At 50.1% G+C, this 24,079-nt stretch overlaps 1 protein-coding gene across 1 annotated transcript in view; it reads left to right on the top strand.

Annotated features, from left to right (window-relative positions):
• MTREX (Mtr4 exosome RNA helicase) overlaps positions 1-24,079 on the top strand; it is a 243,536-nt gene that overhangs the window by 91,193 nt on the left and 128,264 nt on the right. The window contains exons 7-8 of the mRNA XM_075326525.1: positions 4,328-4,418; positions 15,779-15,903. Coding sequence (XP_075182640.1) covers positions 4,328-4,418; positions 15,779-15,903 — 216 coding nt within the window. The remainder of the gene's footprint in view (positions 1-4,327; positions 4,419-15,778; positions 15,904-24,079) is intronic.

Below are 24,079 nucleotides of genomic sequence, written 5' to 3'. Positions count from 1 at the left end.
CATGGCACGGTCTCACGATCACCGAGCTCTGGCGGCAGACGCCTTAGTTCAAGATTGGTCGCAGTTCCGGCTTCCTTATGTGTTTCCACCTCTGGCTCTGTTGCCCAGAGTGCTGCGCAAGATCAGGTCCGACTGCCGCCGCGCCATCCTCGTCGCTCCAGACTGGCCAAGGAGGTCGTGGTACCCGGATCTGTGGCACCTCGCGGTAAGCCAACCGTGGGCACTACCAGACCGACCAGACTTGCTGTCTCAAGGGCCGTTTTTCCATCAGAATTCTGCGGCCCTGAACCTGACTGTGTGGCCATTGAGTCCTGGATCCTAGCGTGTTCAGGATTGTCTCAAGAGGTCATTGCCACCATGAGACAGGCTAGAAAACCTACCTCCGCCAAGATATACCACAGGACGTGGAAAATTTTCTTATCTTGGTGCTCTGCTCAGGGAGTTTTTCCCTGGCCATTTGCATTGCCTACTTTTCTTTCCTTCCTGCAATCCGGTTTGGAAAAAGGTTTGTCGCTCAGCTCCCTCAAGGGACAAGTCTCAGCGCTATCTGTATTTTTTCAGAAGCGCCTAGCGCGACTTCCTCAGGTTCGCACGTTCCTGCAAGGGGTCTGTCATATCGTCCCTCCTTACAAGCGGCCGTTAGAGCCCTGGGATCTGAACAGGGTTCTAATTGTTCTTCAGAAGCCGCCTTTCGAGCCTATGAGGGATGTTTCCCTTTCTCGCCTTTCACAGAAAGTGGCTTTTCTAGTAGCGGTCACGTCTCTCCGGAGAGTGTCCGAGCTAGCAGCGCTGTCATGCAAATCTCCCTTCCTGGTGATTCACCAGGACAAGGTGGTTCTGCGCCCGATTCCGGAGTTTCTCCCTAAGGTGGTATCCCCGTTTCATCTCAATCAGGATATCTCCTTGCCTTCTTTGTGCCCTCATCCAGTTCATCAATGTGAAAAAGATTTGCATTTGTTGGATCTGGTGAGAGCGCTCAGGATCTACATTTCCCGCACGGCGCCCCTGCGCCGCTCGGATGCACTCTTTGTCCTTGTCGCTGGTCAGCGTAAAGGGTCGCAAGCTTCCAAATCCACCCTGGCTCGGTGGATCAAGGAACCAATTCTTGAAGCCTACCGGTCTGCTGGGCTTCCGGTTCCCTCAGGGCTGAAGGCCCATTCTACCAGAGCCGTGGGTGCGTCCTGGGCATTACGGCACCAGGCTACGGCTCAGCAGGTGTGCCAGGCGGCTACCTGGTCGAGTCTGCACACTTTTACCAAGCATTATCAGGTGCATACCTACGCTTCGGCGGACGCCAGCCTAGGTAGACAAGTCCTTCAGGCGGCGGCTGCCCACCTGTAGGGAAGGGCTGTTTTTACGGTCCTATCTCGAGGGGTTATTATACCCACCCAGGGACTGCTTTTGGACGTCCCAATTGTCTGGGTCTCCCAATTAGGAGCGATAAAGAAGAAGGGAATTTTGTTTACTTACCGTAAATTCCTTTTCTTCTAGCTCCAATTGGGAGACCCAGCACCCGCCCTGTTGCTTAGGGATTTTTGTTTTTTCGGGTACACATGTTGTTCATGTTGAATGGTTTCGGTTCTCCGATGTTCCTTCGGATTGAATTTGTTCTTAAACCAGTTATTGGCTTTCCTCCTTCTTGCTTTTGCACTAAAACTGAGGAGCCCGTGATCCCACGGGGGGTGTATAGGCAGAAGGGGAGGGGCCTTACACTTTTAAGTGTAATGCTTTGTGTGGCCTCCGGAGGCAGTAGCTGTACACCCAATTGTCTGGGTCTCCCAATTGGAGCTAGAAGAAAAGGAATTTACGGTAAGTAAACAAAATTCCCTTCTTTTTGGTCTCCACAAATTTGCAAAATGCAATAACAGGCGATCAAAACGTAGCATCTGCGCAAAACTGGTACCATTAAAAACGTCAGCTCGAGACGCAAAAAATAAGCCATCACTGAGCCACAGATCCCAAAAAATGAAAACCCTACGGGTTGCGGAAGATGGCGCAAAATGTACGCCACTTTTTTCGGACAAACTTCTGACTTTTTTTTATAACCCCTTAGATAAAAATAAACCTATAAATGTTTGGCGTCTACGAACTCGCACCAATCTGACGCATCACACCATAAGGTGAACACTGTGAATAAAATATCTCAAAAACAATATCGCACTTTTAATAAATTGCGCTTTTTTTTCCAATTTTTCCGCATTTTAAATTTTATTGCTTTTTTTCCAGTACACTATATGGTAAAACTCTTGGTTTCATTTAAAAGTACAGCTCGTTCTGCAAAAAACGAGCCTTCATATGGCAATCTTGACAGAAAAATAAAAATGTTACGTGTCTCAGAAGAAAAATGGCGAACAAAGAATGGAAAGCGCAAGATTGGCTGATCGTGGAGGGGTTCAGCTGGTGGCAACACTCTCCCGTCATTCACCGCAGGAGATCATTCCTCCCGATATGCTGGAAGATCCTGACTACAGATGCCTGCCTTCTCGGCTAGGGGTCTGTGTTTCGGATTTAGACCGTTCAGGGTCGCTGGAAAGTTCAAGAATTTGTATTTTCCCATCAACATTCTGGAACTCTGAGCCATATTTCTCTTATCTCCTTCCTTGGTTAGGACCTTCTGTCTCAAGCTCGTCTTCAATGCTCTGCAATTCCTTAGATCCAGTATGCCCCTTTCATATCTCTTTCCCAATCTGCCTCTGACTCCCAGAGTCATCAAGAAGGTCAAGGTGGAAGGAGAAGAACCTGGTACACGAAGAACCAAGTCCCTTCCTTGAAAGCTTCCAAAATGTCCAGATTTTCTTTCCCTGGGTCCCCTCTTCCATCAGAATTCAGTTTCTTAATGTAATGGCGTGGCTGTTAAATCCACAATTTTAAAGGCAGTGGGTTTTCTGATCAGGTCATTCAGACCATAATTAAGGGTAGAAAGTCTTCTTCCTCCCGTTTCTATCGTTGCACATGGAAGGCCTTTTTTTATTTTTTTTTCTTCTTAAATTCTGGCCTTGATTCCGGGTTGTCCCTTAGCTCCCTTCAGGGCCAGGGCCTTGCACTCTGTATTCTTTTCCAAACGAATCGGGCTTCCCACTCCCAGATCAGGACCTTTCTACAGGCCATAGCTCACTCTGTGCCCCCTGTTAAATCTCCTGTTGATCCATGGAATCTCAATTTGGTTCTGAATGGGTTCAAAGGAATGGGTGAAAAACATTCTGGAGAATTCTCTTTTGCTCTCTTGGAAAGTTGCCTTCTTGGTGGTGATTCCCTCCATCAGACGAGTTTCAGAACGCTCAGCTTTATGTTGTTGTTCTCCGTTCCTCATTCTCCACCAGGACACAGTTTTACGCCCTGTGCTATCCTTTCTTACCACATTGGTTTCCGGTTTCCACTTTAACGAGGATATCGTTCTTCTATCGTTATTCCAGTCTCCATCTCATCCTCTGGAATGATCTTTGCACAATCTGGATCTCATCAGAGTTATGCGGCTCTTTCCTGGACAGCATATTTCAGATGTTCCGATTCCCTGTTTGTGACTCCCAATGTCTGCAAATTTCAGATGTTTTGCGTTTTATTTGTAAAAATATTGACTCAAATTTGTCACGAATAAAACATTCTCTGTATTGCCAGAATATGTAAAAGTGTTAGTTATGAAAGGGAATCTGTCAGATGATTTTCTAGTTCAAAACTAATGGTATCCTGGAATAGGGCTTGGGCAGCCCTTTCAGGATCAATAACTTTTATTGCTCTACCTTACCCTGTTATCTTGCTGAAAGCCCCTGAGAATTCAGTATTGCCTGCCAGCTAGTCAAGCATATGTAAAACCAAACTGAATATGCTCTGCTCCCACGCCCACCTCCCCTGTGGTGGCATCAATGATAGTGAATGAGAGAGATTTTTACTATCACTGCTGGGGAGCAGAGCATATTCAGTATTCATTTACATATGCTTGACTTGTTGGACCCTGAAGTCACCAAGGCTTACAGTAAGATAACAGAATAAGGTAGAGCAATAAAAGTTACTGATCCTGAATGGGCTGCCCAAATCCTCTTCTAGGAAATCCTTAGTTTTGTACTATAAAATCACTTGACAGATTACCTTTAACACTTAAAGGAACACTTGTCAGATCTGAAAGTGGGGATCTGTCAGGAAGGACATTAAAGGGACTGTAGAATTGTGGTTGGGCGTCCTTTTACTTGCAGGTATCCAAAGGAATATATATACAAGATAAGAAATAATGACTCAGAAGGACGATGTTTTCTATAGACATCACAATGTTGTTTTATTGGTTTTGTTATTACTATGTATGAGGAATAATTCATGTCTTCATTTTCTTTTACAGATTTTGCGCAGCATGTTGTACCGAGGCTCGGAGGTCATGAGAGAAGTGGCCTGGGTCATTTTTGATGAGATTCACTACATGAGGGACTCGGGTAAGGACAAGTATTATACGTATTTGTTTAGCACTGCGGTGTGGTTTATTCTGCCTGTATGCTGGTATTCCCCTCTTACCTGTTCTTGACCATGCACATTTTTATTTTTTTTTTTTTAACTAGAAATGTTTATTAAAGTTTAGTAATAACAGACATGTGCGCATTGCAAATAAATCCAAATAGTACATTAATCATAATGAGCATACAAAACAAATATAAAAGTTATCAGTGAACTGCAACAATTATAACAATAACAAAGGCAACACACAATTAAGACAAATAATGACAAAACAGGAAGGGTGGGTTGATGGGGAGAGGGTGCGGAAAAAGCTGGAAGATAAATGTAAGTTCAGTAAACCTTAACCCAATAGGTCTTCATCAGCTGCAAAGTACTCCCAGGGCGCCCAAACCGCCAAGAAACGGTCTGTTGAGACCTTTAGTAGCGAGGTAAGGTGTTCCATCCTCCTGACATCTAGTATTCTACTCTTGAGGTTCTGGAGGGATGGAGTCCTTGTCTGTCTCTAACAACGTGCAATCGGGCAGCGGGCCGCTGTAAGGATGTGAAGCAGTGACTTGGAGGCCAATTTTCCCATGCCACTCACCCCCAGTCCCAAAAGGTAAACTAGTGGATCGAGGTCCACTACTACATAGAAGACCTTGTTTATCAGGACTTTTAACTTGCTCCCAGAAGGGTACTATTTTCGGGCAGGACCAGAAGATGTGTGGCAGGGTCCCTGTACTCCCACTCCCCCCCCCCCCCCCCACCCTCTCCCCTCTCCGCTTCCCCTCTCCCCCACACCTCCAACAAGAAGTAGGGATAGAAGGGTCCAGCCCATGAAGGAAGTCCGATTTTTGTAAATATTTTCATTGTACCAAGTGCATATTGATGTCCTGGCGGCACCCCTCCAAATGGCGGACCACTCCCGGGGAGAAATTAGTCTACCCAGGGAGGACTCCCATTTCCACATATAATGAAAAACCCCATCAGACTCACCCTGCGGATCAGAGATCAGTCTATAGATTTCAGAGATCAAGCCCTTGGTATCTGTGCTCCTCCTACAGATCTTCTAAAATTCCATAGGTATAGAGGCACCCGCCCGACCATACTGAGTGCTGGCCAGGTCTCTGACCTGCAAATACTGATATAACTCGCGGTTAGTAACGCCAAAATTTGTTTTAAGAAAATCAAGAGTGGATCTGCTTTGTGTTCCCGTCAATAATATCTGCAAATCTAAACAAGCAGACCCAAAGGCAGTGGTGCACCATAGCGGATTCTGAACTACTCGGGAACATTGGTTGGTATATGCAGGACACCAAGGGAGAGCAGGGAGACGTTAGGGTGAATCTACGTGTGCAGGAGAGCAATAAATCCCTAGTAACCTGCATGGGGACCAAAAGAGGAGGGAAGGAGTCACACTGAGCTGGTGGCCATAAGAGGGAGATGGTGAATGACCAGGCACATTTTTCACTCCCCCACACTCCTATAAGGTCTTAAGAGATGGTTGGATGATATTTTAACCTATTAATGCATTCATTTTTTCTTTATCGTTCCTATGGGAGACCCAGACATTGGGTGTATAGCTTCTGCCTTCGGAGGACACACAAAGTACTACACTAAAAAGTGTAGCTCCTCCCTCTGAGCATATACACCCCCTGGATAACCAAATATAGCCAGTTCAATGCTTTGTGTTCAGGAGGCATACATCCACACATGCATTCTCATCTGATTTTTGATTTTGGAAAGAGTTTGAAGAAAAGCGGGTCCAAGCCTGGACTCCCGGCATGTCCCTTCTCACCCCACTGTGTCGGCGGTGTTGTTAAGGTTGATTTCAGGGCTGGAGCCTTACATTCCGCGCTCCTTCGCCATCCCTCGGGCTCTGGCTTGAAGTGGGAGCCAGCACGGTTCTCCCTGCCTTGCAGGAGACCGGTCTCCATCCGCAGCCCTTCAGGATCCTGCCGGACGGAGCACTCATCCCCAGGGACTTGAAACCCTGCGTCTCACAAGCTAAGTATCTGAGACGTTATTTTCGGGGGGTCCCTTGTACTTTATTGTTGGGGAGAGTGGGCTGTGTATCTATTCTGACATTTCCTGCCGGTTCTCTGGTTTTCGCCTGAGAACCGCGCCGATGGTGCCTGCGCGCCGGCCGCATCGTTAAATTTAGGCCCCGGCTTCGCCTGAGGCCTAGTTTCGATTTCACTGCCCCTGCATGTCAATCATGCAGAGGGACAGTGCGGCTCCGCCAACGGCCGTTCGGCACAGGGGAGGGACACTCCTCTCTGAGGAAATGTTCCCTCCCCTGTAAATCTCCTTGGCCCTCCAGTTCCCGCTCTCAGAGTAGGCCCCGCCCCCTCTCCTCGCTCCGGCGCCATTTTATCAGCGTTCTCACAGCGATTGGCGCTGGCTGCAGCATCTCTCTGGGGGTCCGGGCTGTGGGATCTGGAGGGCACACAAACGGTCTGGTAAGCCACAACCTCCGGTTGTGGACCTGCTTATATACTCTCTGGGGGTCATTCTGGCTAAGAGCCCCCACTTCAGCAGCATGTCTCACACAAGGAGCAAGGCTGCAAGGCTGTACGCAATATGCACTGCATGTAAGCTCGTGCTGCCTGAACCGAGCACATATCCACATTGTGATGCCTGCTCTAACCTGGCAATACCTCAGCCTGGTATCGCACCCACAGTGGTCCCTCCGGCTGCTCCGGCTCCGGTGGCTGAACCCCCGGCTTGGGTAGAATCCTTCTCTAGGTCAATCTCCCAGTCTTTTGCCGACTCCATGGGACAGCTGTCCCGGACTTTGCTGACCATGCATCAGCCCCCTTCACAGGGCGCCTCTGCTGCTAGGGCTCTCTCAGCGGAGCTCACAGAGGATTCTTCATATGGTCCCAGACCCCGTCCTCCTAAAAGGAGGCGCAGGGCTCCCTCTCCTTCCTCGTCCCATGGCTCTGATTCACGAGCTGACTCGCAGGACGAGGAGGATGCCTTTACTGGGGGCTCGGACGCTACCTCCATGTGCCCCATTGATCTGTCCGAAAGTGACGCAGATGTTAGTGATTTGATTACGTCCATTAATTCTGTACTGGACCTCAATCCGCCAGTATCAGAGGAGCGACCCTCTCTGGCAGAAAAGCACCAGTTTACCTTGCCTAAGAGAACAAGGAGTGTGTTCTTTAACCACTCCAGTTTTCAGGCCACTGTGACCAAGCCTAGGGCCTGTCCTGACAAACGCTTCCCAAAGCGTGGTTCTGATGACCGTTTTCCCTTTCCACCAGAGGTGGTCAAGGAGTGGGCTCATTCACCAAAGGTAGACCCTCCGGTGTCTAGACTCTCAGCCCGGACAGTTGTATCAGTGGCTGATGGCACCTCACTTAAGGATTCCACTGACCGCCAGGTTGACCTTCTCGCCAAATCTGTATATGAGGCGGCAGGGGCCTCGTTCTCCCCATCTTTTGCAGCAGTGTGGGCTCTCAAAGCCATCTCTGCTTCTCTAGAGGAGATGCATTCCCTCACAAGGGACTCTATGCCCGAAATGGTTGCCTTAACTTCCCAGGCTTCAGCCTTTTCATCCTATGCCATGTCTGCCATGCTGGAGGCTTCTCACCGCACTGCGGTGGCTTCGGCTAATTCCCTCGCTATCCGCAGGATCTTGTGGCTTCGAGAGTGGAAGGCAGACGCTTCTTCAAAGAAGTACCTTGCTGGGCTCCCATTTGCTGGGACCAGGCTGTTCGGTGAACAACTGGATGAAATTATTAAGGAAGCTACTGGCGGGAAGAGTACTTCCATGCCACAAACTAAAACCAGGAAACCTGTCCAGGGCAGGAACCAGTCGAGGTTTCGTTCTTTTCGTTCCTCCAACTGGTCGTCCTCTAAGCCCTCGGCCTCGTCCACTAACTCAGCCAAGGACCAAAAACCCAACTGGCGCACGAAGCCGCGTCCTCAGAAGTCCGCAGGAGCTGCTGCCACTAAGGCAGCCTCCTCTTGACTATGTGGCCGCGCTAGCAACGTCCTTGGTCGGTGGCAGGCTCTCCCACTTTGGCGACATGTGGTTTCAACACGTCTCCGATCAGTGGGTGCGGGATATCATCTCCCACGGCTACAGGATAGAATTCTCTTCCAGCCCGCCAAACAGATTTTTTTCTGTCATCTCCTGCCTGCTCCAAGGCCGCCGCCTTCTCACAGGCCGTGGCATCCTTGCAGGCCAGCGGAGTAATTGTACCGGTTCCCGCCCGGGAACGGTTCAGAGGTTTCTACTCAAATCTCTTCCTAGTCCCCAAAAAGGACGGTTCCTTCCGGCCCATCCTGGATCTCAAGCTTCTCAACAAGCATGTTCAGGTGCGGCATTTTCGCATGGAGTCTCTGCGATCAGTCATTGCCTCAATGACCCAAGGAGATTTCCTGGCATCCATCGACATCAGAGATGCCTATCTGCATGTGCCAATTGCAGTTTCACACCAGCGTTGGCTACGTTTTGCAATCGGAGAGGAACATTTCCAATTCGTGGCTCTCCCCTTCGGGTTAGCCACGGCCCCTCGAGTATTCACCAAGGTCATGGCAGCAGTAGTTGCGGTTCTGCACCTCCAGGGGTTGGCAGTGATTCCTTACCTGGACGACCTTCTAGTCAAGGCTTCATCCAGTGCAGACTGTCAGCGGAGTGTCTCGCTCACTCTCGCCACTCTAGTCCAATTCGGGTGGCTTGTCAATCTGCCCAAGTCCACTCTGACTCCGACCCAGAGTCTCACGTACCTAGGGATGCAATTCGAGACTCTGCCGGCACTTGTGAAGTTGCCCTTAGTCAAACAGCAGTCCCTCCATCTGGCGGTGCGCTCTTTGCTGAGGCCCCGCCGTCATTCCATCAGGCACCTAATACAGGTGCTGGGTCAGATGGCGTCAATGGAAGCCGTTCCCTTTGCCCAGTTCCATCTGCGTCCTCTGCAGCTGGACATTCTCCGCTGTTGGGACAAGCGGACTTCCTCCTTGCACAGGTTAGTGGCTCTGTCGCCACAGACCAGGAGCTCCCTTCAGTGGTGGCTTCGGCCCCTCTCTCTGTCTCAGGGACGCTCCTTCCTGGCCCCGTCCTGGGTGATCCTCACCACGGATGCCAGTCTATCCGGCTGGGGAGCAGTATATCTCCACCACAGAGCGCAGGGCACTTGGACTCCGTCCGAATCAGCCCTTTCGATCAATGTGCTAGAAATCAGAGCTGTGCTTCTAGCTCTCTTAGCCTTTCACCACCTGTTGGCGGGCAAGCACATTCGAGTCCAGTCAGACAACGCGACAGCGGTTGCCTACATCAATCACCAGGGCGGGACACGCAGCCGCCTGGCAATGTTGGAGGTTCAACGCATCCTTCAGTGGACGGAGGACTCCATGTCCACCATATCCGCAGTCCACATCCCAGGCGTGGAAAACTGGGAGGCAGATTATCTCAGCCGTCAAACCGTGGACAGCGGCGAGTGGGCTCTGCATCCGGCAGTGTTTCGGTCAATCTGCCGCAAGTGGGGCACTCCGGAAGTGGTTCTAATGGCATCCCGGCACAACAACAAGGTTCCGGTTTACGTGGCTCGCTCCCACGATCCTCAGGCCTTTGCAGCGGACGCGCTGGTTCAAGATTGGTCCCAGTTTCGTCTGTCTTACGTGTTTCCCCCTCTAGCTCTCTTGCCCAGAGTCCTGCGCAAGATCAGAATGGAGGGCCGTCGGGTCATCCTCATTGCTCCAGACTGGCCCAGGCGAGCTTGGTACCCAGACCTGCTCCATCTGTCCGTAGAGGTGCCGTGGCATCTCCCGGACCGTCCAGACCTTCTCTCACAAGGTCCGTTTTTCCGCCAGAATTCTGCAGCTCTCAGATTGACGGCGTGGCTCTTGAGTCCTGGATCTTGACGACTTCTGGTATCCCTCCTGAAGTCATCTCCACTATGACTCGGGCTCGGAAGTCTTCCTCGGCCAAAAATCTATCACAGGACCTGGAGAATTTTCCTGTCCTGGTGTCGCTCTTCCGGCCTTGCTCCTTGGCCTTTTTCCTTGCCGACCCTCCTGTCCTTTCTACAGTCCGGTCTACAGCTAGGACTATCCCTCAATTCCCTCAAGGGACAGGTCTCGGCTCTGTCAGTGTTTGTTCCAGCGGCGTATCGCCCGGCTGGCTCAGGTGCGCAACTTCATGCAGGGCGCATCTCACATCATTCCGCCTTACCGGCGGCCTTTGGATCCCTGGGACCTTAATCTGGTCCTCACGGCTTTGCAGAAACCCCCCCTTTGAGCCTCTTAGGGAGGTTTCTTTGTCTCGTCTTTCACAGAAAGTGGTCTTTCTAGTGGCCATAACTTCCCTCAGGAGAGTCTCTGATTTGGCTGCGCTCTCTTCGGAGTCACCTTTTTTGTTTTTTCATCAAGACAAGGTGGTTCTCCGTCCGACTCCGGACTTTCTCCCTAAGGTGGTTTCTCCTTTCCACCTTAACCAGGACATTTCCCTGCCTTCCTTTTGTCCGGCTCCTGTTCATCGCTTTGAAAAAGCGTTGCATACTCTGGATCTGGTGCGGGCGCTCCGGATCTATGTGTCTCGCACCGCTGTTCTTAGGCGGTGCACCTCTCTTTTTGTGCTAACCACAGGTCGGCGTAAGGGCCTCTCGGCTTCTAAGCCGACCTTAGCTCGTTGGATTAGGTCGGCCATTTCCGATGCCTACCAGTGTACTCAGGTGCCTCCCCCGCCGGGGATCAAGGCACACTCGACCAGAGTTGTCGGTGCCTCTTGGGCTTTCAGGCACCAGGCTACGGCTCAGCAGGTCTGTCAGGCTGCCACTTGGACTAGTCTGCATACCTTTTCAATGCACTACCAAGTGCATGCTCATGCTTCGGCAGATGCGAGCTTGGGCAGACGCATCCTTCAGGCGGCTGTCGCCCATTTGTGAAGTTAGGTTCCGCCTACTTCTCAGTTTTCTGTTTATTCCCACCCATGGACTGCTTTGAGACGTCCCAATGTCTGGGTCTCCCATAGGAACGATAAAGAAAAAGAGAATTTTGTTTACTTACCGTAAATTCTTTTTCTTATAGTTCCGTATTGGGAGACCCAGCACCCTCCCTGTTGCCTGTTGGCAGTTTCTTGTTCCGCGTGTTATCACCAGCTGTTGTTGTAGACAGAGGCTCCGGTTGTTCCGGTTCTTGCTCTATCTTTACTTGTGGGTGGCTATTCTCTTTCAGCTTTTGCACTAAACTGGCTAGATCTGGTTATCCAGGGGGTGTATATGCTCAGAGGGAGGAGCTACACTTTTTAGTGTAGTACTTTGTGTGTCCTCCGGAGGCAGAAGCTATACACCCAATGTCTGGGTCTCCCAATACGGAACTATAAGAAAAAGAATTTACGGTAAGTAAACAAAATTCTCTTTTTTTTCCCATAGGTTTTGCTGGGGAATGTCTGCAGAAAGGTTACAACCATTTTCTCAAGATATTTCTGCAGCAAAAACAACGCAGGGAAAAACGCAGTGTGCGCACAGGGCCTAAATATTTTTGGGAAAAAGGGCAACTTGATTAAATTATTTAGGGGAAAGTTTGTAGTTTGTGTTTTTTGGGGGTTTTTTGTTTGTTTTTTTTAAGTCTGTAAAAAGAATTAAAAAAAAGTGACTATTCTGAACGCAAAAGCTGGATTCATACAGTGCATCCACCTTACAATAGGAATTCATTAAAAAAATTCTCAACTTCAAATGTAATAAACAGCGGGGGAGTTGGATTGGTCGGGAATTGGTTACTTAACACACATCACTAATTTAATTAAACTGTAGTTTGAGTGAGGAGTAACAAGAGAATGTAATTATATTACAATAAAAAAAATGATAGTGTTTCCCTGAAAATAAGACCTAGCACGAATTTTTGGCCTTTTCAGAGTAAGGCTGAAGTATAAGCCCTACTCTGAAAATAAGCCCTAGTTGCGGGTCAATAATGTAGTGTCCAGGCAGCTAAAAAAGTTAAACAAGTTGTCCAACCATAAACTCAAACATTATTTTTTAAGCTATAATCTATGCTGTATTGTTATTTAAAACATCCCTACATTTTTTTTTTTATTTGACTTCTGTTCTTGAATTATCACTTTATTCTCTGCACCCATTTTATTTACTTGCAGCTCAACCAAACTTGACATCCTCCTTTGCTTGACTGCTGAACATCACAGTCAGAGCTGGCCCGCGCCCGGCCTCACTGTCCAGCCCGCGCCCGGCCTCACTGTCCAGCCCGGCCTCACTGTCCAGCCCGGCCTCACTGTCCAGCCCGCGCCCGGCCTCACTGTCCAGCCCGCGCCCGGCCTCACTGTCCAGCCCACGCCTTCTCATCACTCCAGCATTGGAAATGGCAGCCCCACATAGCGCTCTGCACCCCCCCCACCCCACATAGGGCTCTGCAGCCCATTGCAGCATTATGCGGACCCCACCGTGTAGTGAACAAATACATACTCCCCTCTCCTTGGTCGCCACCGCTGCTTCTCGTTCACCCACTGTCTGTACTCTGCACATCACAGCACAGTTGTGACGTCACTGCTTTGCTGAGCTGTCAGAGTCCAGACACTAGCGGGGCAATGACATCTGAGATGCCGATACATTTCAAAGTGTGATCCTGAGTGGGGATCCCCGCTGCTGGCGCTGACATGTGGTCAGCCGCCGCTGGGCCTCCCCAGCTCATCTGTCCAATAGCAGTGGTGTGAGAGGGTGCGGGAGAGAGTACGGAATGTGGGGAGGTGGTGGATGAAGGGGGGTGGGGACTCCGACGCACTGTACCCACCCAGCAGGGCGGTTACATATCGGCTGTGATGCCAGTCTACAAACTCCTGGTCCTGTCGACGTGACATCACAGGAAGCAGCAAAATCCTGGCAGGAGCAGTCACATGACCACTCTAAGCCGGGGAGAGGGATTGGCAGCAGGGCAGGTAGGTAGATGCTATCTACTTATCTGCCCCTATGTAACCCAATAGGGAAATAACAAAGAAAAAATCTGGATAACCCCTTTAAAGAATACTGCAGGACACTTATCATAGAAAGCAGATACACCCAAAAGAAAGAAGACCGAAAATCCCGCAATCATGTTCCACAGCCTCCCGTTAGGCGTCTGGTGAGTATAAGGACCTGCGGTGGAATGCGCTCACACACAGACACCTGATGGTATTGTATTGCTTCGGGGACCAGAGACACCGTGGAATGTAAGGACTTATAGTGGAACACATTGAGGCCCTGCAGTGAAACACATCGATGCGTTCAACCTCAGGTCCTCCATGTGTTCCACCTCAGGTCCTCCATGTGTTCCACCTCAGGTCCTCCATGTGTTCCACCTCAGGTCCTCCATGTGTTCCACCTCAGGTCCTCCATGTGTTCCACCTCAGGTCCTCCATGTGTTCCACCTCAGGTCCTCCATGTGTTCCACCATAGATCATTGTGTTCCACAGCGCTGCTGGACAGAAGCAGTGCATTACCACCGGTTGTGTGTGAGTGAGTCCCGGCTGAAAGCACGGGAGGACCGCTGTGGAGCACACAAGGACCTGCTGGAATCAACACAGATGTCGGGGTCTGGTAAGTATAATTCTCCTGGGAGGGGGGGTCTTCCTTTTTTGGTGGGGAAAACTTACCCTCTACCTGTGTTTCCCCAGAAATGAGCCCTATCCCCAAAATAAGCCCTAGCTCATTTTTTGGATCAAAAAAAATAATATAAAAGTGTCTTATTTCTGGGGAAACACTATAACATCATTGGTAGTGAGGATACAAGGCTTGGGTATACTTGAGAAAAATAACAAAAGTGAAAGGGTTTCCCATCCTGATGTTCCTTTGTTTTTGTTGTTCATTAAAATGCTGCAAAAACTGAGCGTTGTTGCTGTGCTTTTGCACTTGCTGCTTGCTTTCTAAGGCCCCCTTCACACGTCCGTGAAAAACACGCAAGTGTGTTACGGGCCGTTTTTCGGGTCCGTGTCCCGTTTTTGTGTCCGTTTTTATGGTCCGTGTGGCACCTGTGTGAATTGCGTATGCTAGCCGTATTTGTGTGTAGAACGTCCGTGTGTGCATGTGGAATTAACGTGTATGTGTACGTGGAATGTCCGTGTGTGTGATGCACAATGTCGTTTATAAATGTCGGCTGACAGCAGACAGAGTTGCGCGATGAGAATGAACTCTGGTGAACTTCACCCGACTTTATCCTCATACCGCGGCTCTGTCTGTGTCGAGTACTGATTAGCGGTCACCTGTGAAGGATTCACCGGTGACCGCTAATCCCCCGAGTGACTGAAGTTTCCCCCCCTCTCTCATACTTACCGTTCCCCGATCTCCGGCGCAGCGCTGCACGGCATTCACACTGCTGCGGCGGCTTTTACTATTTTGAAAAAGCCGGCCGCTCATTAAGCAATCTCCTATTCCCTGCTTTCCCCGCCCACCGGCGCCTATGATTGGTTGCAGTGAGACACGCCCCCACACTGAGCTTTAGCTGCCACTAAATCCTAGATTAATCATGTCAGGCGTCTCCCCGAGATTCCTTTCATGATTAATCTGTAAATTACAGTAAATAAACACACACACCAGAAAAAATCCTTTATTAGAAATAAAGCTTACCGGGGAGGGGCGAAGGTTCATAGGAAGCCGGTGGTAGCACAAGTTGAACGATGCTGAAAGGGAGTGTCACGGCGGCATTAGGTAGACACCATTGATTTCCTAGCGATAGACTTCAGGAAAATGGCGCTGGAGGCGGCGCATGCACAGATTAAGAAATCTGAGAGATAAAAGGTGCCTGCTTCGCGCTTCCAGTACACCCCGCCTCCCAGCCCATGGCCCGCAGCATCGCCCCACTCATATCACCGCCAGCTTCCTGTGACCCCCGCTGCACTGCCCCCTAGTAAGCTAAATTCGTCTTATATAACGCACCCTCATTTTATTTTACCAATTATTTTTCCACATCTAATGAAATTCAATTTGGAAAGTCCAAAAGCTGAATCTCGGCATACCCTAAAGAAAAATTTGACATTTTACAGATTTCAAACGCACCGCAGGTCAGCTTATGCAGCGGGCAGGGGATTTCTATACATGCCATCCACTTTGTTGGATCTGTAAGATGCTGCGGATTTGGCACAGTGAAAATACTCTGGGTTGAAAACTCACTGTGGGAACACAGCCATAAAGTGAAAGTGTCATTTCAGGAGAACTTGCAGCAGAATGTCTGAGCCTGCAGCTCCTCCTCCCTCCTTTCCTGTCTCCTCCATAGAGCTTTATAAGCACCAGCTGTCAGTATAGCGCTGTATTTTGAGGGCCGTGAGCTTCTGCTCAAATCTCCGCAAATGCTTTAAAAATATCAGTTTTCATTTGAAAGATTATCTCAATGTCTGATATTTTTTTTTCTCCTTTTGTCTCCTCACCAGAGAGAGGTGTCGTGTGGGAAGAGACCATCATTCTTCTGCCAGACAACGTTCACTATGTTTTTCTTTCCGCCACCATTCCCAACGCTCGGCAGTTCGCCGAGTGGATTTGCCATCTACACAAACAGGTAAGCATTGGCTGCTTGTTCCACAAAAAACAGCAGCGGTGTCGCCATGGATTATCCCTGTATTTTCCTGACTTTGAGATTTGATAATATACACCATATTTTTTGTTTTATAAAATGCACCAAATTTAGAAGAGGAAATATGGAAAAAAAAATGTAATAGTAAAATGAGGGTCCATCTTATAATCCTAGTGCGTCTTAATCCTAGTGCTCACAGGGAGGAGCGGCTCAGGAAGGTCACAGGAGGCAGGGTCAGCGATGCTGTGGGCTCAGAGGAGGGGGTGTTGCAGCTCATGAGGGTTGGCGAGAATGTGGGCTTGGGGGTTTTGCGGCGGCAGCGGCAGCCAGTTGATCTGCTGGCAGGCTGTGGGGGTGTCATTCAGTGGAGCAAGTCAGAAGGCTCACAGGACAAAGTGTCTCGGCAGCGGATGCCATTGATCTGACTGCAGTTTCCATTGAATCGCCCGCGGTTGACTTGATGTATTTCAAGAAAGTGGCCACGGAGGCAGCACATGCATAGATAGGACTCTGTGGCTATTTTCTTGAAGTCCATCTCGTTAATCTGTGCACACGCCGCCTCCGCAACCATTTTCTTGAAGTCCATCATGTCAATTGCTGGCTATTCAATGGAGCCCACAGTCAGATCAATGCACCCACCGCCAAGACACTCAGTCATGTGACCCTCCTGAGCCGCTCCACTGCTCCTTTGAGCCCTCAATATCGTCGACCCTGGCTCCTATGACCCCGCTCCACCACCACAGCCCAGTAAGCCATATCCAGATTGTAAGATGCACCCCCGGTTTACCCCCAGTTTTGTTTTGGGGGGGGACCTTATAATCCAGAAAATACGGTATATATGGAGAAAATCCTTATTCAGTGTCACAATGATTCTTCTGTAAAGCCAAGAGGTGGCGCAGGTCAATTATTAGGCTGTTTTCACACGAACGTTGTTTTGCATCTGTCACAATCAGTTGTGTGACTGATGCAACGGATGTGTTGCAGATAGTAGCACAGCTGATGTGACTGATTCTGCAAAAAAAGCGATCCATTGTTTTTTTTTTTTTGTTTTTGTTTTTTTTTAACTTTTACCGGCGGCCAGCTTTTGTGAACGATCAGCTGATCGCCCGGTGGCTGCCTTTTGCCGGACAATCAGCTGATCGTTCACAAAAGGTAGCCCCCGGGCAATCAGCTGATCGTTCACAAAAGGTGGCCCCCGGGCAATCAGCTGATCGTTCACAAAAGGTGGCCCCCCGGGCAATCAGCCGATCGTTCACAAAAGGTGGCCCCCCGGGCAATCAGCTGATCGTTCACAAAAGGTGGCCCCCCCGGGCAATCAGCTGATCGTTCACAAAAGGTGGCCCCCCGGGCAATCAGCCGATCGTTCACAAAAGGTGGCCCCCCGGGCAATCAGCTGATCGTTCACAAAAGGTGGCCCCCCGGGCAATCAGCTGATCGTTCACAAAAGGTGGCCCCCCGGGCAATCAGCTGATCGTTCACAAAAGGTGGCCCCCCGGGCAATCAGCTGATCGTTCACAAAAGGTGGCCCCCGGGCAATCAGCTGATCGTTCACAAAAGGTGGCCCCCGGGCAATCAGCTGATCGTTCCGGCCGCTAGAACTGAATTTACAGTAGATCGTTTTTTTTTTGTTTTTTTTTTTTTTCTTTTTTTACTGGGCGCATGCCCACAGTAAACAACCAATCCGCTGCACACAAAAAAACGTTAGTCATCGTTGCTCCCGCCTGATAGTCAGTAAACGACTGATCCGTCACGCGGCGGATGCAATGCAGGGCCATCAGTCACAATCAGTCGCTAATAGAAGTCTACGGGGAAAAAATGGATTCCGGCAAAATATTTTGCAGGATAACCGTTATTCCTCAAGGCGACGGCTTGTGACTGATGCAAAACAACACAAGTGTGAACTTAGCCTTATACATTCAGTTTCATGGTCCATGTTCTCATATTAAAAAATTCTGTCTTTTTTGTTTTGCTTTTTACTGTGCAGGTGTCCACGCTAAAATACTCAACCACAATCTGCTCTGACAATTGCGTATTTGCTGCACTTTTCGTTTTGCAAACAATGTTTTTTGGGGTTTTTTTTTGTTTTTTTTTTCCTTCATACTTGCCATAAGAAGCTTATAAGTAAAAAGAAAAAAAAATGCATCAAACATACATAGTGATGTCAAATTTGTGTATATTTTTTTATTTTATTGGCTTAGAAGGAATCTGGACAAGTCGCCATTTCCCAAGACCTAGAATTTTTTTTCTATTATCCCATTCCATTAATGGCGCTTTTATGCGGGACTATTCTTTGCTCGTTGAGTTGTAGTTTTTATTGTCACCATTCTTAGGAACATACAATGTTTTAATTGCTTTTTATGTGTTTTTCGGTGGGAGTGCATAATGGTATTTTTTATTTATTTTTTGTTATCTGAGAAATAAAAAGGGGAGAGGGTTTCAAATTTTTTTTCCCTTTTTTTTTTTTTTTTTTTTTTTTTTTTTTTTTTTTTTCTTCTCCTCCTCTCTAATTTTATCCTTGTACTATATATACTGCAGTGTACAATAAATATCCCTGTGTCCTGAATGACGGCCCGGGCTTATCAGGAGCACTGATATCACAGGCTCCTGGCTGCTATGGCTGCACATTAAGTGGAAAATAATTATTGATTCTTATAGTTTATGGCATTTGCATTAAATGTATGGATAATGTACACCGTGTTACTCGAGGGGTGTGCGGCATTTTTATGACTTTCTTTGCCGGTGTCGTGGTTTGCTCAGCCCCATAGACTGCACGGAGCTGTAATCTGCCTTCTTGAATACACGCTCCAGACACTTCTGTAAATGCTGGAATGTTTTTTTATTTAGGCTTTTTTAGTTGTTTATTCAGCTGTTTCCTTTGGTGTTTGCAGTTCACCACTTGTTGCTGCACTGATGTTGGCCCAGCAGAGGGCGCTCCATAAACTAAACTCTTATCAGACGGTAATTATGTGAGCCCAATAGGTGGCGCATCATTGTATAGTGAACCTTTGTGGTGGCATACACATGCAATACCAATAGGTGGTGCTCATTACTAGAGTAATGGTTACTTAAGCCCAATAGATGTCGCCATTTCACACCACTAGGCTCCATTGTAAATGAATCCATCACCAGACTTGGTTACGTGTGAGGTTACTTTCACACTTGCGTTAATTACCTTCTGGCGCAATCCGCCCGTTTCGAAAACAGCGGAATCCATTAACGGATTCCGCTGTTTCCCATAGACTTGTATGGATGACGGATTGTGCCAAAAGTACCTGCGTTGCTTCCGCTGGCCGACACTGTGTTGCGTCCACCGGGTGGAAGTAACGCAGCATGTAAAGTTTTTTGAGCGGCAGAATCCTTTATTTTTCACTGCGCATGCTCATCTTTTTTTTTTTTTTTTTTATTTTAATCACAGAAACTTTTATTTTGTCTCTCGGTGGCCAAACGTTCAGCTGAGCGCCCGGCCGCCGGCATGTGAGAGCTCTCAGCTGATCGCCCGGCAGCAGGCATGTGAGAGCTCTCAGCTGATCGCCCGGCAGCAGGCATGTGAGTGCTGTCAGCTGATCGCCCGGCAGCAGGCATGTGAGTGCTGTCAGCTGATCGCCCGGCAGCAGGCATGTGAGAGCTCTCAGCTGATCGCCCCGCAGCAGGCATGTGAGTGCTGTCAGCTGATCGCCCGGCAGCAGGCATGTGAGTGCTGTCAGCTGATCGCCCGGCAGCAGGCATGTGAGAGCTCTCAGCTGATCGCCCGGCAGCAGGCATGTGAGAGCTCTCAGCTGATCGCCCGGCAGCAGGCATGAGAGAGCTCTCAGCTGATCGCCCGGCAGCAGGCATGTGAGTGCTCTCAGCTGAGCGCCCGGCAGCAGGCATGTGAGAGCTCTCAGCTGATTGCCCGGCCGCCGGCATGTGAGAGCTCTCAGTTGAGCGCCCGGCAGCAGGCATGTGAGAGCTCTCAGCTGAGCGCCCGGCCGCCGGCATGTGAAAGCTCTCAGCTGATTGCCCGGCCGCCGGCATGTGAAAGCTCTCAGCTGATTGCCCGGCCGCCGGCATGTGAAAGCTCTCAGCTGAGCGCCCGGCCGCCGGCATGTGAAAGCTCTCAGCTGATTGCCCGGCCGCCGGCATGTGAGAGCTCTCAGCTGAGCGCCCGGCCGCCGGCATGTGAAAGCTCTCAGCTGATTGCCCGGCCGCCGGCATGTGAAAGCTCTCAGCTGATTGCCCGGCCGCCGGAATGTGAGAGCTCTCAGCTGATTGCCCGGCCGCCGGCATGTGAGAGCGCTCAGCTGATTGCCCGGCCGCCGGCATGTGAAAGCTCTCAGCTGATTGCCCGGCCGCCGGCATGTGAAAGCTCTCAGCTGATTGCCCGGCCGCCGGCATGTGAGAGCTCTCAGCTGAGCGCCCGGCCGCCGGCATGTGAAAGCTCTCAGCTGATTGCCCGGCCGCCGGCATGTGAAAGCTCTCAGCTGATTGCCCGGCCGCCGGAATGTGAGAGCTCTCAGCTGATTGCCCGGCCGCCGGCATGTGAGAGCGCTCAGCTGATTGCCCGGCCGCCGGCATGTGAAAGCTCTCAGCTGATTGCCCGGCCGCCGGCATGTGAAAGCTCTCAGCTGATTGCCCGGCCGCCGGCATGTGAAAGCTCTCAGCTGATTGCCCGGCCGCCGGCATGTGAAAGCTCTCAGCTGAGCGCCCGGCCGCCGGCATGTGAAAGCTCTCAGCTGAGCGCCCGGCCGCCGGCATGTGAGAGCGCTCAGCTGAGCGCCCGGCAGCAGGCATGTGAGAGCGCTCAGCTGATTGCCCGGCCGCCGGCATGTGAGAGCGCTCAGCTGATTGCCCGGCCGCCGGCATGTGAGAGCGCTCAGCTGATTGCCCGGCCGCCGGGTGATCAGCTGATCGTTCGCAATAGTCTGCTGCCGGTAAAACTGTAAAGAAGAAAAAAAAAAGCTTTCCGTTGTTTTGTATGATCCGTTGCATCCATTGTGCCATTATATGCAACGCATCCGTTGCATCCGTCATACAATGCAATGCGACGGATGCTGCACAACGCAAGTGTGAAACTAGCCTAAACCAATAGGTGGTGCTCGTTAGCAGTTGCAGTCATGTAAATCCAGTAGAGGGCACTCCAGCGCACAGCTCGATCACCGAATCCTTTGGCTGCTGCAGTCCTGTACGCAAGGCCATGCGGCACAATCCGGCACTAATGAAAGTCTATGCGGAAAAAACGCAATCGGCGGCAAAAAAAAAACGGTTGCGTTTTTTCTGCGAAGAGCCGGATTGTGCCGCACAGCAAAAACCGGATGTGTGAAAGCGGCCTAAGCAGGGAGTTGCATAGTAAATCCAATAGAGGGTGCTCCAGTGTACAGCTCGATCTCACGGAGTCTTTCGGCTGTTACAGTCCTATCAACCAATAGGTGGCGCTTGCTATGACTTGACCCAACCTCTGCTACCAGCTACCGCCCCATATCACTACTCCCACTTGCCTCAAAACTCCCACCTCTCCTCTAACTCTCTCTTTGACAACCTACAGTCCGGCTTCCATCCACATCATTCTACCGAAACTGCCCTGACTAAAATCACAAATGACTTACTGCCAAAGCTAACAAGCACTTCTCCATACTCCTACTTCTAGACCTATCCTCAGCCTTTGACACTGTCGACCACTCCCTCCTATTACAGATCCTCTCTTCCCTTGGTGTCAGAGACCTCGCCCTCTCTTGGATCTCTTCATACCTCTCCAACCGCACTTTTAGTGTCTCCCACTCCCACACAAGCTTTTCATCCCGCCATCTCTCTGTTGGCGTCCCTCACGGCTCTGTCCTGGGACCCTTACTGTTTTCCATCTATACATTTGGCCTGGGACAACTCATAAAGTCCCATGGCTTCCAGTACCACCTATATGCCGATGACACTCAGATGTACCTCTCTGGCCCAGATGTCACATCTCTGCTGTCCAGAATCCCAGAGTGCCTTTCTGCTATATCTTCCTTCTTCTCCTCTCACTTCCTAAAGCTCAATGTGGCCAAAACTGAACTGATCATATTTCCTCCATCTCACCTACACTCTCCACCTGATCTATCTATTACAATAAATAACATCACGCTCTCGCCATTACCCAAAGTTTGCTGCCTCGGAGTGACCTTTGACTCTGCCTTGTCCTTCATACCACAATACCACACATCCAATCCCTCACCACCTCCTGCCGTCTTCAACTCAAAAATATTTCCAGAATTTGCCCTTTCCTCAATTCCCAATCTACAAAAATGCTAGTGCATGCCCTTATAATCTCCCGCCTCGACTACTGCAACATCCTCCTCTGTGGCCTCCCTGCTAACACGCTCGCCCCTCTCCAGTCCATCCTTAATTCTGCTGCCCAAATGAATCACCTCTCTCCTCAATACCACCCCGCTTCTCCTCTCTGCAAATCCCTCCACTGGCTCCCAATCTTCCACCGCATCCAATTCAAACTACTAACACTAACCTACAAAGCCATCCATAATCTGCCTCCTCCGTATATCTCTGAACTAGTCTCTCGTTACACTCCAAAACGTAATCTCCGGTCCTCCCAAGATCTCCTTCTCTCCTCCTCTCTTTCGCTCCTCACGCAACCGACTCCAAGACTTCTCCCGAGCATCCCCCAGTCTCCTGGAACTCGCTGCCTCAACACGTCAGACTATCTACCACACTTGCAAACTTCAAACGGGACTTGAAAACTCATCTGTTCAGAAATGCCTATAATCTTCAATGACCCCACCACCCTGCGGAGCTGCCGCCCCACCACCCTGCGGAGCTGCCGCCCCACCACCCTGCGGAGCTGCCGCCCCACCACCCTGCGGAGCTGCCGCCCCACCACCCTGCGGAGCTGCCGCCCCACCACCCTGCGGAGCTGCCGCCCCACCACCCTGCGGAGCTGCCGCCCCACCACCCTGCGGAGCTGCCGCCCCACCACCCTGCGGAGCTGCCGCCCCACCACCCTGCGGAGCTGCCGCCCCACCACCCTGCGGAGCTGCCGCCCCACCACCCTGCGGAGCTGCCGCCCCACCACCCTGCGGAGCTGCCGCCCCACCACCACCCCACCTACTGTCTCCTCCCCAAAACCCTTTAGAATGTAAGCCCGCAAGGGCAGGGCCTTCTTCCCTCTGTACTAGTCTGTCTATTGTAACTTGTATATGTATTCTGTATGTAAACCCCCTTCTCATGTACAGCACCATGGAATCAATGGTGCTCTATAAATAATAATAATAATAATGAGTAATTATGCTGACCCTGGCACGTCAATCCAATAGAGGGCGCTCCAGCGCACAACTCGATCTCACTGAGTCTTTCGGCTGCTGCAGTCCTGGTGCTCGTTTTGAGTAACTTAGCTGTCAGTCCACGTAAATCCAATAGATCGCGCTCCAGTGTACAGCTCGGTCACACGGAGTATATTTCGGCTGCTTCAGTCATGTAACCAATAGGTGGCGCTCGTTTAGGCCGCTTTCACACATCAGTTTTTTGCCCTCAGACACAATCCGTCAAAAACTAAAAAAAACGGATCCGGCGTCTGTTGCCGCCGAATCCGTTTTTTTTCCCCATAGACTTTCATTAGCGCCGAGCTGTGCCGGGATGGCCTTGCGTTTCATCTGTTTTTTTTTGCCGGCAAAATTTACTTGTCCGGCGGCCGGATGAAACATTGAAGTGAACGTTTTTGTGTCCGACAAAAAAAGGATTGCGCCGTACGGCTTGTGTTGTAATGGAAGCCTATGGACGCCGGATCCGGCTTAATGCAGCAAAAGAAATCTGATCCGGCTGCCGAGTCCGTTTTTTTGAACTGAGCATACTCGGTATCACACCGGATCTGACAAAAAAACTGAAGGAACTGATGCAACTGATCCGTTTTTTCGCCGGATCCGTCACATCAGTTTTTTGCCGGATCGTGCATGATGCCAAAAAACTGATGTGTGAAAGCAGCCTTACTTTCAGGGTGGGTGCAGAGGTTCCCGCTCTGTTGTACAGTGAGGCTGTAGGCTGCTGTAGTTATACACACCCAATAGATGGCGCTCAGTTCTGTGAACCCTACGGGTGGCGCGGTGTTTGTACACTGAGCCTTTATGCTCGTACAGTAATGTGAAGCAAAAGGTAACGCTTTATTACCTTTAATTTGCGGATGACTCGTGGTGCTTCTGCACAT

The sequence above is a fragment of the Anomaloglossus baeobatrachus genome, chromosome 1 (assembly GCF_048569485.1).
Source record: "Anomaloglossus baeobatrachus isolate aAnoBae1 chromosome 1, aAnoBae1.hap1, whole genome shotgun sequence".
Classification (NCBI taxonomy): Eukaryota; Metazoa; Chordata; class Amphibia; order Anura; family Aromobatidae; genus Anomaloglossus; species Anomaloglossus baeobatrachus.
This window is presented reverse-complemented; position numbering and strand designations above follow the sequence as displayed.